The 15,693-nt window shown below is 45.5% G+C and overlaps 1 protein-coding gene across 1 annotated transcript in view; it reads left to right on the top strand.

Moving 5' to 3' along the window:
• sbno2b (strawberry notch homolog 2b) overlaps nucleotides 1-13,871 on the top strand; it is a 60,151-nt gene extending 46,280 nt beyond the window's left edge. The window contains exons 16-32 of the mRNA XM_079267653.1: nucleotides 359-456; nucleotides 1,552-1,634; nucleotides 1,936-2,118; nucleotides 2,598-2,719; nucleotides 2,877-3,008; nucleotides 3,135-3,270; nucleotides 3,810-3,922; nucleotides 6,106-6,177; nucleotides 6,295-6,403; nucleotides 6,518-6,589; nucleotides 7,547-7,690; nucleotides 7,934-8,028; nucleotides 9,637-9,729; nucleotides 9,904-10,035; nucleotides 10,930-11,006; nucleotides 11,376-11,566; nucleotides 12,060-13,871. Coding sequence (XP_079123779.1) covers nucleotides 359-456; nucleotides 1,552-1,634; nucleotides 1,936-2,118; nucleotides 2,598-2,719; nucleotides 2,877-3,008; nucleotides 3,135-3,270; nucleotides 3,810-3,922; nucleotides 6,106-6,177; nucleotides 6,295-6,403; nucleotides 6,518-6,589; nucleotides 7,547-7,690; nucleotides 7,934-8,028; nucleotides 9,637-9,729; nucleotides 9,904-10,035; nucleotides 10,930-11,006; nucleotides 11,376-11,566; nucleotides 12,060-13,228 — 3,021 coding nt within the window. The 3' untranslated portion in view covers nucleotides 13,229-13,871. The remainder of the gene's footprint in view (nucleotides 1-358; nucleotides 457-1,551; nucleotides 1,635-1,935; nucleotides 2,119-2,597; nucleotides 2,720-2,876; nucleotides 3,009-3,134; nucleotides 3,271-3,809; nucleotides 3,923-6,105; nucleotides 6,178-6,294; nucleotides 6,404-6,517; nucleotides 6,590-7,546; nucleotides 7,691-7,933; nucleotides 8,029-9,636; nucleotides 9,730-9,903; nucleotides 10,036-10,929; nucleotides 11,007-11,375; nucleotides 11,567-12,059) is intronic.
• Nucleotides 13,872-15,693: the final 1,822 nt, after the last annotated feature.

Genomic DNA, 15,693 nt, shown 5'->3' on the forward strand with positions numbered 1-15,693 from the left:
GTCTCGAACACTGAGTCATATAGCTTGTATAGTCTAGAGGACTATAAATGACCCAGAGGAAGATCCAAGCAGGAACTGAAATTCTATAGATGTTGCATAAGAGGGGAGAACGGCAAGGACGGAGCAAATTATTGCTCAATATTTAGCTTTTTCTACAAGGTTTTGCATGCTGTTTGTTGGATATACAAGAGTTATTAAGACTGTATTTTGCACTTCCCTGTGCATAGGTTGAGTCAATGCATTTTAGTATAACATGTGCCATCGGGATTCCATGAATGAGTCCACGATAGAATGGACTTCAGGTAACACAGTAGACCTGTTAGGTTGTTGATGTGTATTTGTTTGCCCTCCACCACAGTGCATCGTCATCGGGCTGCAGTCTACCGGAGAGTCCCGGACCAGAGAAGTCCTGGATGAGAACGACGGGCAACTCGACAGATTCGTCTCCGCAGCAGAGTGAGTGGAAATGAATATTTTCTCTGCTGTTTTGTGTGTTCCTATGTTAATAGGTTTATTTCAGGGTTTGTCAACCTTTTTGATAGGAAGTGCCATTTTTAATATTCTTGTTAATCAGTGTGCTGAATCAACATTGAAGTTAACATTAAGTTTTTTCATGACACCACAGCAAAACATATATTTCATTCCATATAGCGACATTTAAAAAAGGACGTTATAATTATACATAGAGAGCACTTCACGAGAAGGCTGCCATCCACATCTAAGCTGAAATCATTAACCCTCTTTCCCCGTTCTGATTCATCAGCAATAAACTTAAAAACTTCTGTGTAGAGGGCAACGATTACGAGCCAAAAGAGAAGCAGAGTAGGGCAGGTGGTGGGAGAAAAAAAAATCAATCAAACTACCGTAAATAACAGGCCGAGCAGCTGCAGTCGGCTGTGAAAGAGGTAATCTGGCATGTGGATGAGAGGGCACTCTCATTTTCAAAGAACTCTTGCACACTTATTGCTAGTGTGCTTATTTCTTTAACTACATGTGCATAAGGTGGCTTGCCTCTGGTTCATTTGAAAGAATATTCACTCAATGTCTTCCCTGGGTTACAGCCCAGTCTGAACACCTACCGGTAGCCGTTACCGTCTGTTCGCTGGAAGCCACAGCAGTCTGTGGGTTTCTTCCATTTCATTTAGTTGCTTCATCAAACTGAGGAGAACACACACACACACACACACACATTCTTTTCAACAATAGGTATTCAGGTGATGCACTTACAGTCCTCACCATTTATCCTCACTTAAACCAATCTCTTTAGTCATTAGCAGCTATTTAATTATGATACAAGTATAACAGGAAAGCGAGGGTACAGGTGCTGAGTGCTCTGAACTTTCTTGACTCTAAACCTCAGACACACCTGCTGTTTGAGTGTAGTAAATCTCTCACACACACACACACACACACACGTTCATCTGCCTGTCAAGACATGAACAAATCAAATCAGGAATGTATTGACTGTCTAAATGTCTCAACTGCCGTGTGTTGTCCTGATCGCTTTACTGTCAGAATAACGTTTTCCCTCTCTCTTCCTCTTTCCTGTAGGGGAGTCTTCCAGTCTCTCGTATCGAAGCATTTCCCCTCAGAGAAACAGAGGCGAGAGAAAGCACCGGGGAATAAGAGAAAACGTAAGTGAACACCAGTCAGCATGTCTGCCCTAAAGAGAACTGGAACCGTTCCCATAGTGCGTTTTTTACTTGTATTGCATGTAGCCAGTGCTCAGCTGACATGTCAGGCTTTTGCCCCGCAGTCTTAATTCAACAGTTAACTGAGTGTTGTTTGAATGTACTTCTATATTTGTCTGCATCTTGTTGTTTGCACTCATTTTCTTGCAGTCTGCTTCTATATTTCTTGGCCGTTCATTGAATCACGTTGTTGAGCTGCGCTTCTTGTTTATTAATCTAATATCGTGTCGCGGCGTCCGATCAGGGAAGCCTCGAGGTCGCCAGCCCAAAGTACCAAAGCACACCGTGGACAGCGGCGGTGTGATCAACATCAGCGACGACAGCAGTAGCGACTCGGACGGCATGGACACGGACTCCAACTCCTCACCAGACTCCCTGCTAGACAACGACGATGTCATCTTTGTCAACCACACTAGCTGCCAGACAGGTGGGGAGATGTCTTTTTCTTTGGTTTGTTGTCGGTAGGAAGATATTTTAGCTTCAGTGGGTGTGTCCGGTCTCAATCAGAGAGATCCAGACAGTGAAACTGCCTTCCATGCCCTGTTGTGTTTTTGTTTTTGTCACTCTTGTAGGTGTTAGCATATTCATCACTGTAGGTAAAAATGAAGATGATATTATAATGTTACACAGAATCTCTTTCGGGACCTTCGCCTTGCTTAGAGCAGAGGCCATCTTTACCTTAAGAACAACAGTATAGGCGCAACGCAATTAAGGCTGCAGCTGGCGTTACCATGAATTTGCACTATTTCTGAGTTCTTTCGCATACATTTTAGACTTTAGAATACAACCACCTTCCCCCTGCTCTGTAATATTTTTTTTGTTTTACTGACGATGGCCCTAATACGCCGTCGTACTCTTGCCCATCAGGGTTACAAAGTTAATGTCCCCTCTGCTTCCTGTCCACAGCCAGGATAGAGGAGATGAAGCAGGGCCTCCTCAACAAAATAGCCGTGTTGGGAAAAGAACTACCTCTCAATACCTTGGACGAGCTCATCGATAAGTTTGGAGGACCAGATAAAGTCTCAGAGGTACGAGCTCAAGACACTGAACCAGAAACTCTACAGCTTAAATAGTGCAGGATGGATTCACTTGAATCAATGTCTACACATCAGCACAAAAACAAATATGCATTCATGTTGTTTTATAAGCAAAAGGGTGACAATGTGATCAATATTTCTTGTGCAGATGACTGGTCGTAAGGGTCGCGTGGTGCGGCGTCCTGATGGCAGAGTTCGCTACGAGTCCCGGGCTGAGCAGGGTCTCACCATCGACCACATAAACATCAAGGAGAAAGACCGCTTCATGAGTGCAGAGAAGGTCAGATTCACCAATACAATCGACACGTCTACTCGCACATAAAGAACCACGACTTGGCTGGAAACAATCTGCATCTGCTTTATAAACGGACCAATAAGATAATAATCCAAACCTCTTTCCTTCCAGTTCGTGGCCATCATCTCGGAGGCGGCCAGCTCTGGGATTTCCCTGCAGGCGGACAAGCGAGTGAAGAACCAGAGGCGCAGGGTCCACATGACCCTGGAGCTGCCTTGGAGTGCAGACAGGGCCATTCAGCAATTCGGTGAGTGAGGAAATCTGATCTCACGACAGTGTTTTCCCCGAGGATGGAGTGGTGGCGGTTGTAGTGGTGTTTTTGCATGCGTGCAAAAAAAAAAAAAAGCCTACAAGAGCTGTTAATGCCTATGAGGTGTCTCAAGATTCAGGAAAATACACTTTTATTGAACATAATAAAATAATGACATGGGCCGACAGTAGCTCAATCTGTGGGGACTTTGCTTGGGAACCGGAGGGTCAAGTCCCGACACGAGCTGTGTGGTAGTTAGATAGGTGCTAGTGCGCCTCCTGGGAACTGCAGAGGTGCCTTGGAGCAAGACACAGGACCCCTAAACTGTGTGCTGTGCTCTGTACATGTGTGACAATTACCGGTAAAGTTGATTTACGTTTTATTGTCGTAAGTAAATTACACCTCATAACTGTGACTTATGACACCTTGTCTTTTAGATGTGAGAGGGTGTCATTCTGTTAAAAGTGTTTTCCATCTCATCTAGTGTATGGTAGACACAAGATGGATAAATTCTGTCTTCTCCTTGTCTTCGCCAGGTCGCACCCATCGGTCCAATCAGGTGACGGCCCCAGAGTACATCTTCCTCATCTCAGAGTTGGCTGGGGAGAGACGCTTTGCCTCCATTGTGGCTAAAAGACTGGAGAGCCTGGTAAATATCACAACCTTATAGAAGTGTGTGTGTGCGTGTGTGTGTGTGTGTGTGTGTGTGTGTGTGTGTGTGTGTTGCACTGCTCTCCCTCTTTTGTCCCACAATTACCGGTACTAGATTTTTTCCCTTTTAACCGAGATAAACCTGTCTCATGGGAAACTAGTCCTTTTCATCTTGTTGTCCTTGCGTGAGATGAAGCGTCCCTCTGTACGCGGAGAGGATCTGTGTTTTGTGTTTATTGATTGTTGTGCTCCGGGTTGCCAGACACTCTGCCCCCTTTTTGCCATTTCACCTCTTCGCCCGGCCCTCACCCTCTGCGCTTCCTGTTGTCTTTGGTATTCCCTACCCTAGAGGCCGAGTCTCTTTTATTCTCGGTTCCCTTAAAGCTATATCAACTTCTTTTTTCCCACAAACCTCAAGAGGGTCTTTCCCGTCTCCAGCACAATAAAAGGAAAACTGATTCAGCAGAAAAAGCAAAAGGAGCTTTTGTTTGGATAATTTATAACTCAAGGGTTTGTTTTCCACAGTTATCAATGCGTTTCAGCAGAAGCGGTCTTTTATTTCCGTAGTGACACAGCGTGACAGTTCTTTTGGGGCGACGGTAAGGACGGAGCATTGGGGGCGGTGGTTCCAGGAAGTCGTTCATGTGTTTGCCAGCCGTGTTCAGTAAATCTGCATCAAGAATAGGTCCCATCTTGTCTGACTGAAACCGATACACACACACTGCTGAATACCTTTGCAACCATCTGACTCCAGATCAGCCGTGAACTCATATTTGGCGAAGACATCCCTTTGTTTTGGTGTCTCAAGGCATTCTTCTGTGTGGACAGAGACAGAAGCTGCCAACAAGTCTTTAAATTTCCCTTCACCTCTCCTCGCAGTTCATTTGAAATAGAATGGAAAACAGTCAAACACGAGCTGGGATATTACAGAAACCCGGCTTTACAATTTAAAGTGGCAACAGACTGCTCAAGCTTTTAACCCCTCCTGGCGTTTCCAGGTGGTTTTATTATCGGTGCCGCTGTCACAAAAAGTACCGGATCACTTCTGTTTCCTTCAGAGCCTAGAAACTACCAACAACGCAGTTAGCATCATGGCTACCGCTAGCAGCTAAGCTACTGTCCAAAGCAAGAAACAACCATAAGAACGGCAACTTGAACTAGAAACCCTGATGTCGGTGCTGTGGTGAAGGCAGAGTGTAACATCCGGTAGTAAGTATTAGTAAACAGGCAGGTTTGGTTACTTACTGCTCTAGCTTAGTATTTACATTCTCCATCATTGAGGCTCATTTGCATGTTAGAGTGTTCACAGTTAACATCACTCCGGTTGATCCACATTCCGCTATATGCTGCTATGTTGTGGAAACGTTGTGGACACGTTGTGGACCCCCCCCCCCCCCCCCCCCCAAGACACACAATGATGTCAGTAGGCAGTTGTTTCACACCTCAACCTCATCTGCTTCCTCTTGATGCCTCGGGCTGAGAGCCGGCTGTGTACTCGCACTATCTGGTGTGTTTGTTGAGTGAATGTACCGACATCTGAAAGAGTTTGACCTGTTCACGAGAGACTAATGTCACAGGTTGAATCCCAGCTTCTCAGGCTGGGGTTTTAAACAACCAGTGGTCGAATGTAACAAAGTGCATTTACTCAAGTCCTGTATTAAAGTACAATTTCAAGGTTCTTTGATTGAGTATTTCCATTTTATGTAACTTCATACTTTGACATCTCAGAGAGATATATTTGACTTTTTACTCCGTTACATTTGGCTGACAGCTTTAGTTACTTCTTAGATAAAACATTTTGCAACCTCTTCCTGCCCAGGGAAAACCACGTATCTCAGCCAAATTATTAAAACGTTGACTCAATAACCAAAACTCAACAATATTATATTTAAAGGAGCAGGATCTATGAATGAGAGAGCCGGAAGTCCACACTATTATCTCCTGTGCGGTTGTAGTAATCCTTTAATGACTGTATACTATGCAGATATACTTACTTCGTGCTCACCCACTCGTGTCGAGGCTGAGCAGTGAAGGCCCGTTGGGATACTGATGCTCAACAAGCGAACACAGATTAATCCTGCGTCACTTTGTCCATCTGTATTAGTGTGATGACGCTCTGAAGGCTGTAAACTCTAATACCGCTAATACGCATAATAACACTGCTGCTAATCCACTTTGCAGGGTGCGTTAACCCACGGAGACAGAAGAGCCACAGAATCCAGAGACCTGAGCAAGTACAACTTTGAGAACAAGGTAGGCAAATTGAACAACCCTTCAAAATACAAATGCTGACCTTTCAAGTGTTGCTGTTGCTGAATGAGCCTTCAGAGAGAATTTATCTTTAACAAGTGCGTGTCCCCTTTCTTGCAGTATGGTACCAAGGCTCTAGATAAGATCACCAAAGCAATCCTTGGCCACATAGAAAACAAGGTGCCCCCTCCCAAAGGCTACCCTGTGGGCGAAGCCCTGTTCTTCAGAGGTACGTTTAAGATCTCTGGTTGACTGTCAGCATCTGTTGACGGAGAACGTCTTCACCGGCACCAGTTCACTGTGATCGATCCGTAAAAACAACTCTTGTTTCTCTTTATTTCAGACATGAAAGTGGGAATGATGGATGTGGGCATCTTTTGCAGGGAGTCGCGCGTTGGGATCAATACTGAGAAAGGTAGAGTACCCAAGAGGCACGCAGGCATATTGTGTGCCAGTGTACTTAAAGGGATAGTTCGGCTGTTTTGAGGTGGGGTTGTATGATGCGCTCATCCATAACCAGTGTATTACTTACAGTAGATGGCGATCGGCATGGCACCAGTTTGGAGAAACAGCCGCGAGGATCAGCACAGGAGCGAAGCCGTGTACTGCTGTGGACGGGGGCAGCAGCAAGACACATTTCAGACACCTAAAAACATAAATATCAGTTCACGTGTACGCCATATTTGGATTGTCTTCACCTCTTTACGTTGCCGTCAGACAGCCCTTCAGACAGGAAACTGAAGGCGTTATCTATGCTCTCTTCAAAGCCACAAGACTCCTTTGCCAAAAACAGTCATTTTAACTCAAGAATCACAGGAGTTGCTGGTCTGTTATTGCTACGATCGGTTAGTTTGTTTTTGTTTTCTTGTGACTTTGGTGTTTTAAAGGGTTAGTTCGTATACACCAAAGTCACACAACAACACAAACTAACTAACCGATCGAGGCAGCGGTAGAACAACAACTTCTGTGTTCTGTTGGGTAACATTTTTGTCAATGGAGTCTTGTAGCTGTGGCGGGAGCGTGGATGGATATAATGGATTCAGTTCCCCGTCAGAAAGTCGGTCTAACGGCAAGGTAAGGTGATGAGAATATCCTAAATATAGCGTACACCTAAAGTGATCTAGAAATCCTTGTTGCTGCTGCCCTCGTCCACACAGAACATTTCTTTGCTCCTGTAACTTTACTCCTGCGTGTTTCTCCAAACTGGGGGCGTTCTAACCGCCAACTACTGGAGATAAATACACTGACTGTGAAGAAGTACCTCACACGACCAAACTATCAACCCAGCCCCCAACTTCTACATGTATCTCAGCTGCGTTCTTTGCTCTTGTGGCTGAATGAACTGTTCTGTGTTGTTGTCTTTTTATCCCAGACTGCAGCATTACCAAGTTCTTAAATCGCATCCTGGGCCTGGAGGTCCACAAGCAGAACTATCTGTTCCAGTACTTCACGGACAACTTTGACTACCTAATCGAGAAGGATAAGAAGGAGGGCAAATATGACATGGGGATCCTAGGTATGACGCTTTAAGAGTTACTCAAAACACGGCATGGTTTTTAGGTTTTACATCCAAAATATGAATGCAACATAACCCCAAAAGTAAAAATACAAACTTAAGTTATTGATCAGCTACATAAGTCATGTTTAAATTGTCTGTCAACATACCTTAAATGAGAATGCGATTGGCCCTTAAGGGATTGTTACTAATCTTTCAATAAGTAATTGTTTTGGCTCCCTTGTCTTCTTGCGTCTCTGACAGATCTCGCCCCGGGGAACGATGAGATCTACGAGGAGAAGCAGGAAACCTTCCTGACAGTTGGAAATCCTCAGGATGGACAGGTTGTTCTCTATAAGGTAGGCACCTCGCAAAAAAAACCAAGAACAGATCAGCAATGTTGCGTTGCCTACGTGGGCCTGTATGCCGTTAGAAGGGCAACACAGTCTGGTCACATTTACAGGCCCGGGCCGATCTCCAGGCATTACACGTCACCGAGCAGAAGTGATCCTATGAATATCCATGAATCCTAAAAGAAAAATGCAAATCTTGTTCTCTTTCCGAGTTAAATCCAGTCGGGCTTGTAGGCTCCCGGTAGACCAGAGCGATGAGAAAGTTCACGTTTAATGGCAGCGAAGCAATCTTCAGAGATTAAGGAGCAAATACCAATGACTATAAATTTCCGTGACACGGTTTGCGCGGTGCACAGTTTCTGCATACAAAGAGACCCGATACAACGGTGAGATTTGCTCCACATGACCTGCAGTCCCAGAGGTAACTCGAGTAGCTACTTCTGCACTTCACGGTGATTGATGTCACTTTGCCAGCAGTAAGAATGTTATCATACAGGCTTAGCCCAGGGCCGAGGGGCCCACGCACACAGCGGTGGCAGGTGGGGACAGGATAATTACCGCTATCTTCTGCTTTTAGCTGTCGGCTGCAGGCTAACCTGCATTTGGCATTTTAAAGCCGGCAGAGCTTGGACTAGTTTAGCAAGTACAGAGGGAGAGCGTTGGGTTCATGCACGACTGTGTTAGACAATGAGTCGTAGGCTTTAGGTGTGTGTGTGTTTTTAAATATATAGCCCGTTTCTGACGACAGAAACCTTTTTCCCAAGGGACTAGGAACTTTTTTGAGGAACTCATTGCGTTTCAGCCGCAGGGACCAGGCTCTAAATTAAATTCCGGGGACATTTCCCGGTCACGTTTTCCCCTCCAAAAAGGCCCTAGTCGGGGGAGTTACTTTCTGAAAGTACAGGAACTTTCGGGGAGGGGTTTGCAGGGATGACGGTCGCTAGTTGCTCAAACACACAGTGCTGCTGTTTCAACTCCTGTGTAGCGCTTCATTCATAAAACAAAGGTAACACTCCAGTATCATGTTAGGACGCAGGGAGAGCATTTCTCTTTGTTTCATAATATTAAAAGTAACGTGAGGCTTCCTGACTCATTTTAAAGAGAGACGGAGAGAAAAACAAAGATCGCACGAGAGCGCTGAGAGAGAGAGACAGCGTTGTGAATGAGAGAAAAAAACGTTGCTGATTGTTGTCGTCGCAGTGAGACAAAACCAAACAGAGGGTTGTTGTTTCAAAGTGTTCTTTTAGTCGGAACGGTCGGGCACACTGACCTGCAGAGTGCCGTCATGCAGCCCTCATCCCGTGTCATGTTGCTTTGTCATACGTCAGCAGACTAACTTGCCTTATCTCGCAGGTCCTTACACCGCTATGGAAACAGAGATAATGGGCTGAAGGAACCTTTTAGTTCCTCTAAAAGTAGTCCTAGGACTAAGAATTCCAAGGACTTCTTGGTGCAAACACAGCTTCTGTTAGGAGAAGTACTTTTGGGTTTCTTTGCAAGAGCCTGTCTCACTCTCAGGACAGCGGTGTGTGTGTGTGTGTGGTTGCATATAGCTGCTTGGTTCCCTCTTTCACAGCACATGCTTTAAGGCGCTGATCCTTTCTGCCCCTGTAGATCAGTGTGGACCGAGGCATGCCGTGGGACGAGGCCTACAACAAGTCACTAAAGCTCAGCAGTCCTGATGAGGGGTTCTACCTGTCCCTGAAGGTGAGTCCACGTTATATTCAGCAAACTAAACCCACGGTATACCGCAAGAGGCACGATATGTATATGATCTATTGTTTAATACAGACCTCACTGAATAGCATCGCGTTGTGTCCGCTGAAAAGATGTTATTAGTCCCTCCATTACAAGACGGTGTACATAATTCACTCTCCACAGCTGCGAGGAAACCACCCGTGTGTGCTGCTGGCAGAGCAGGGACGAGGCAAGAACCTCATCGTCTACAAGCCCAACATCGGCAAGCAGACGCACCCGGAGAGCCTGGAGAACCTGCAGCTCCGTTACCGGAAGGTGAGAGACTCGATCTGTCTGCCGAGGGAATCGGGAAGGCCTGTAGCTGTATCTGCATATCGGTTTCTATATTCCAGGGTTGTTATCATAAAGTAAAACTGAAACTAAATAACAATATCCTTTGAGGAAAACATAACCAAAACAATTTAGCCTGCTTTTTAAAAAAAACTATGTTCTCACGATGTCACTACAGACAAAATGATTGTCTGTAAACTGTATCTGTTTATTACATTCAGTCCAGTCCAGTTGTATGTAGAACGCAATAACAAGAACATGATTTAAATACATGTAGTGGGTCAGACTTTTTCTTCCATTGCTATTTGGAGTTTATATGCGGAGTCGGATGCCCCCTTGTGGCCATGGAGGAGAACTGAACCAGGCAACGTTCAGCTGAACAATGTGTCCGTATAGTTCACTAAACTCACTGACAAACACGTGATCAACATAAGAATAAGAAGTACACGACAGTGAGGTGATGAAGTTCCTTTATTTCAGCTCTACCTGTTTCACTTCCCTACAAGAACAGCAGGGCGATGATAACTATAAGCCCACATAACACACACAATTCCTTCATTATTAATCTTTTTATTAGGAATACAAAACAATACAGAAGTACAGAAGAAGTATTTCCCATTTTGGTCGTGAAATTCATTGAAAAATTCAAAGAAAAATGAGACTACTAAAGACTAAATACTATTATTTAGAATATAGAAACATACAAATATTTACTCATATAAAGAAAAATGAGAATACTAAATACTATTATTTCAAAAAAATAATAGAAAAAAACTAACGTTCCTGTGTTGGTAGATATGTGATATTGAAAGCTGTGTTATGGTGTCGCATCAAACTGTGGAGTTCTTTGCTGATTTCTGGTGCGTTGTCCTTTCCCAGGTGACTCCAGAGGAAGCCCGGGACAGCTGGGACAACCAGTTCACCTTCTCCTTCAAGAAGTGCAGCCATGCCAACTGGTGAGTAGGAAACCACGACGTCCCGCTGGATTAATGGCTCAATGCGTCCAATCGGGCCGCTACGTATCAGCATTCAGCCGGGGAGGATTAAAGGTCGGATGCCGTTCCCAGGGATTTGCAGATCACCTCAGAAGTAGTCATGAAGAAATAAACCTGCAAGGCTCACATGTGCCCCCGTCGTCCGATGACCAGCAGACTGTGTTTGAAATGCTGGGATGGAGCCGCGTGTGATGTTGATAACCGGCCAACAGGCGGTCCTTCAACCTGCCATTCGAGCTTCCTGAAAGAAGGATAGGCGAGAAACTTGTGGGCCTTTGTTTTTTGCTGCATGAATAATTTGCCTTTTTCTTTCCGTGTCCTTTTTTCTAGGAATGGGAAGTGTAAGAAGATAGAGGAAGGTCAGGAGTGTCTGCAGGGCATGCGCCTCCGTCAGTACCACATGTTGTGTGGCGCTCTGTTGCGAGTGTGGAAGCGCGTATCCGACGTGGTGTCTGACCTCACCAGCTCCAGCATCCTGCAGATTGTCCGCCTGAAAACCAAACACCACAACAAACAAGTCGGTCAGTACACGTCCCTCATACGAGTCCGATGTACTTCGCTCACACCGTGCACATGTGTTACTGGTGGTCAGAAGCTCTGACGCTGAACACTGGGCGGAACATACTCTAAACAATCATAGAAGAGAAGTTTTTAAATGTGAATGACCAGATGATGGAAGCACCTCTGTTGAGAGTTGCACATTCTCAGTACCGATCGGGCCGGCGCTAGCTGTGCTAGCTGTGCTAGCTGTGCTAGCTGGGCTAGCTGTGCTAGCGGAGAGTGTAACGTTAGCCAGATCTAGCAAATTATCAACTGTTTTGCAATATTTCACACTGGAAAATCTGTCAAACTAGATAATGAAAGAGAGTTCTCTGTATGTATTTGTTCCTGTTTTACAAAGGAACTCAGAACTTCTCCATTAAAAAGTGTTTAGTTAACAATTAACTGATTTAACTGACTTGATTATTTACCTCACGATAACTGTAACGTGACCGTACTCCTCGTCTGTTCCAGGTATCAAGATCCCGGAGAACTGCGTGGCCCGTGTGCGCGAGGAGCTGCTGCAAATGGACGAGGAGGTGAAGAGGAGACGGAAGGAGAGGGAGCAGCAGGTCGCGGACCAGCAGCTGGCTGACGAGCGCGCCCGCAAGATGGAGCAGGACAACAAACACCTCCTGGCCAATCTGTTCAACCACAAGCCGATGCTCAACCAGTCGCTGGCGCAGTCGCTCGCCCAGAGCCAGATCCTCAAACAGAAACTGAACCAAAGCCAAAGGACACAAACTGGGAGCATCTCTCAGCTGCAGAGACTGCAGGCCCACAGCCAGTCCGCTTTACAGCAGAACTTACCCCTGAGAAGCCTCAGTCAAACGCAGCCACGGACCCATAACAGCTGGCCCAACAATTCCCCCACCATCAACCAGGGCTCCGTCCCCAACACGGCCAGCATCCGCTCCAACTTCTCCCAGTTTTACCCCCAGTCCTTCGTGTCCGCCTTTCATCAGCTGAAGAGCCCGTCACTTCCACTCCATTCTCCCGGCGTGTCTTCCAAGAACCCCCTGGATGAGATCTTGGACCTGACCGTGAGCTCGCCGTCCCCGTCCCCGGATAGCACGGAGGTCGGACTGGCGGGACACTCGGCAGCGTTCGTGGAAAACTTTAACCTGGAGTCTCTGATCTCTGAGACTGTGCCCAGCGCCCAGCACGCCGCACTGTTACAGCAGCCTCTTTTGCTGCAGCAGCAGCAGCATCTGCAGGCCACACCGCAGCAGAACCACAGCCTGCTGGCCAATAACCACCACCAAGACTTGTTAGATTTATTTGACATGCCCCTGTCCCCCCAGATGCCCACACAGAAAGCCAGCCCTTCGTCCTCTACCTCCTCCTGCTCGTCCTCCACGTCCTCCACCTCGAACAACCTGGTTGCACACGTCCCCGCCGGCCTCCTGCCGGCGTCCGGCCTCATCCAGACATCGTCCTCCTCGTCTCTCTTCTCCAGCCCGTCCTCGTCCTCCTCCCTGTTCTCCAACTCTTCCCCTTGCTTCTCCTCCAACTATCTCCTCTCCCAGCCGGACTCGCTATCTTTGCCCGGCGACCTCGACGTCCGCGAGGCCCTGAACAGCATGCTGCAGGGACCAGACCGCACGTCCGTCATTAAGTACCGGCCGCCAGAAGAGCAGTAAGAGCAGCAGCAGCTCGTCTGGACTTTGTTTTTCCTTTTTAGGTAATTTCTTTTGTTTTTTTTTGTTGTCTTTTTAAAGCAGATGTTGTCTTGTTTGCTGCTGTCTTATGATCGCAACCTCGGACCTACTCCCCCCCCCCCCTCAGGGCCTATAGTCACGTCACTGCCTGTCCTGCGCTCGGCTCACCCTTCTCTTTACCCACCTGTAGCGTTCACCTGCTTGAGGCTGTTTAGGCGACAGCGGGCTCCATCAACATCAGATTTCTGCACCAACGCGTGTGCTCCACAGTGAAAGGCAGCTGTAAAACAAACAACAAACAAACAAACATCAACACGTGATAACTGTATTTTACCAAACGTACGAGCTGTCAAAATAAAAGCTCGTTCATCGGGGTGTGGAAATCTTTAACGAACCTCCCGCTGCTGATTTTACGAGGTATAATTGGTGAAGTTGCTGGAAGCTCTAAATGCCTTTCACCAGTCTTTTAAACCCCCGCATCTTTTAGACTTTGCTTTACTGTTACTTCTGCTTCATGGCCGTTTGTCTTGACTAGAACAAGGCTGTATGCAAGGCTTGGGTTGGAGTGAAACAAAAGATAGCATTGAACTGGAAGATGAGGAGAAAATAAACACAAAAAAAACAAAACAGATATGAAATCTTTTAGCTGATAAGCCATGAAATGCCTCAGTTCTCTTCTTCTTTTGTTGTTCTTCTTCATGCTCCCTCTTGTTTCTCTCCCTGCTTGTATGAACACTAGTGTGAGGAAAAAGGGAGAGGAAGAGCAGTCTGCTGTTGCAAACAGTGCCTTTGGAGAAATCTATAAATGCAGTCTTTAAAAAGTCCATGTAGCCTAATGTATAGATTTGTACTCTTGGTTTTCATTTTAATTTAAACATGGTATATTTGTATTTAACGTTTAGCCCCCTCGGTCGTCGTTTGTGTTACACTATGCTGGTGGTGGGCTTCAGGAAGAAGCCTCCATTACGCCTGTATGTGCTCGTATGATTGTCTGTGTCCTTCTGTCCCTGTTGATGCGACAATATGCTACGTGGGTCAGTACGGATTACTGAGCAGCATGGATAAAAAACAAAATGTGTCCAAAAATTGTTATCCGACAATAACATTTAGTGATGTGACTCCTGGTTTAATCGGATTTTTTGAATTTCTCAGGAAAGTCTCGAGTGCTTTTTGTTGTTGTTGTCGTCCACCAAACGTATGAAAATTAGTTGTTTTCAGTCTTTTTAAATACGGCGGATGACAAAGAGTTTCAAGGTTTTATTGTCTTGAGGGCAGAAAACGAAACACTTCGTCTGAGACACAAAAACAAAAAAGTTCTCATGAAATATTTTTCAATTTTCCGGCGTCGAGACTTAAAAAACACAAACCGATTTGAAACGTGTGCAGACTCGAGGCGCTCGCTGCGCATGAAAACAAACCTGTGAGATCTGGCCATCTTTGTGTGACAACCGTGCACTGTAGTTGGTTCATGACATGAAAATGCCGGGATAAGTTCAAGTGATCAAAAAGCAATAAAACCATCTTCTACGTTTGTTGTGAAATAGAAATGCCGAAGTACTGTTTACGCTCAACAGGCAACGCTTTGTGGTTCCGTCTGCATGGTCTGAATCTCCTCCGTTGTGCTTCATGCTCCTGTTTCTTTATTCTGAAATGCATACGACCTTTTTGTAAAGTACGTTTTCACGGGACGAGCGCAATGCGCTCTTGATGTTTTAGTCATCGTTATTATAAAAGTTATTGTTATTTATATTTAAGGGATATTTAGATTTTAGATATGTTATCCTGCTTATTAGAATAGTTAACGGAAAAAAATGTTTGGTCAGGGAAGTTTCTAGTTTTCAAGATTACTATAAAACAAATTCTATTATAATCTGCCACCAAATAAGATTGCACTGTTCTGTACTGCTGTACAGTGTCTGGGTTGTTTTTAATTTCTGCTCATTTCAGTTTTGCTTTCCTCAAGTAGAATTGTTTCTCCAGCTCGCAGACCTTTTGTCGGGCCTCCAGTTCGCAGAGAGATACCAAAGTATTCCACAGACTCCCCTAAAGTTACTGGCTCGAAGATATCAGACCTTTTGTCAATCTCAGGAAGAACCCTCCGAGAGGTGTGGCGGCGGGGCGTTAGCAGACATCTCTATCGTGTCCCCTCGTGACGGTGGTGAAACTAACCAGTACATGTGCTCTTCTCTTCGTAACTCTGTGCTGTGACTCTTGCTGTATTTATGTTCTAGACTTCAATGTGATGGGTTTGTTGTTTGTCCTTCGTGAACATGTCAGTGATTCTAAATGTTTATGCCTTCTTAGGGCAAAGATCAACGGCTGTTTCTTTTTTCAAGAAACATTATTTCTCTGTTTTATTTCCGTCTGTGTTGGACATTTAATTCACGTTAAAGCCGGCAGATTTTTGTTTTTTCCGAGTCGATTGGCACGCTGGGTTATACTGATCT

The sequence above is a fragment of the Melanostigma gelatinosum genome (assembly GCF_949748355.1).
Source record: "Melanostigma gelatinosum genome assembly, chromosome: 4".
In the NCBI taxonomy this organism is placed as follows: Eukaryota; Metazoa; Chordata; class Actinopteri; order Perciformes; family Zoarcidae; genus Melanostigma; species Melanostigma gelatinosum.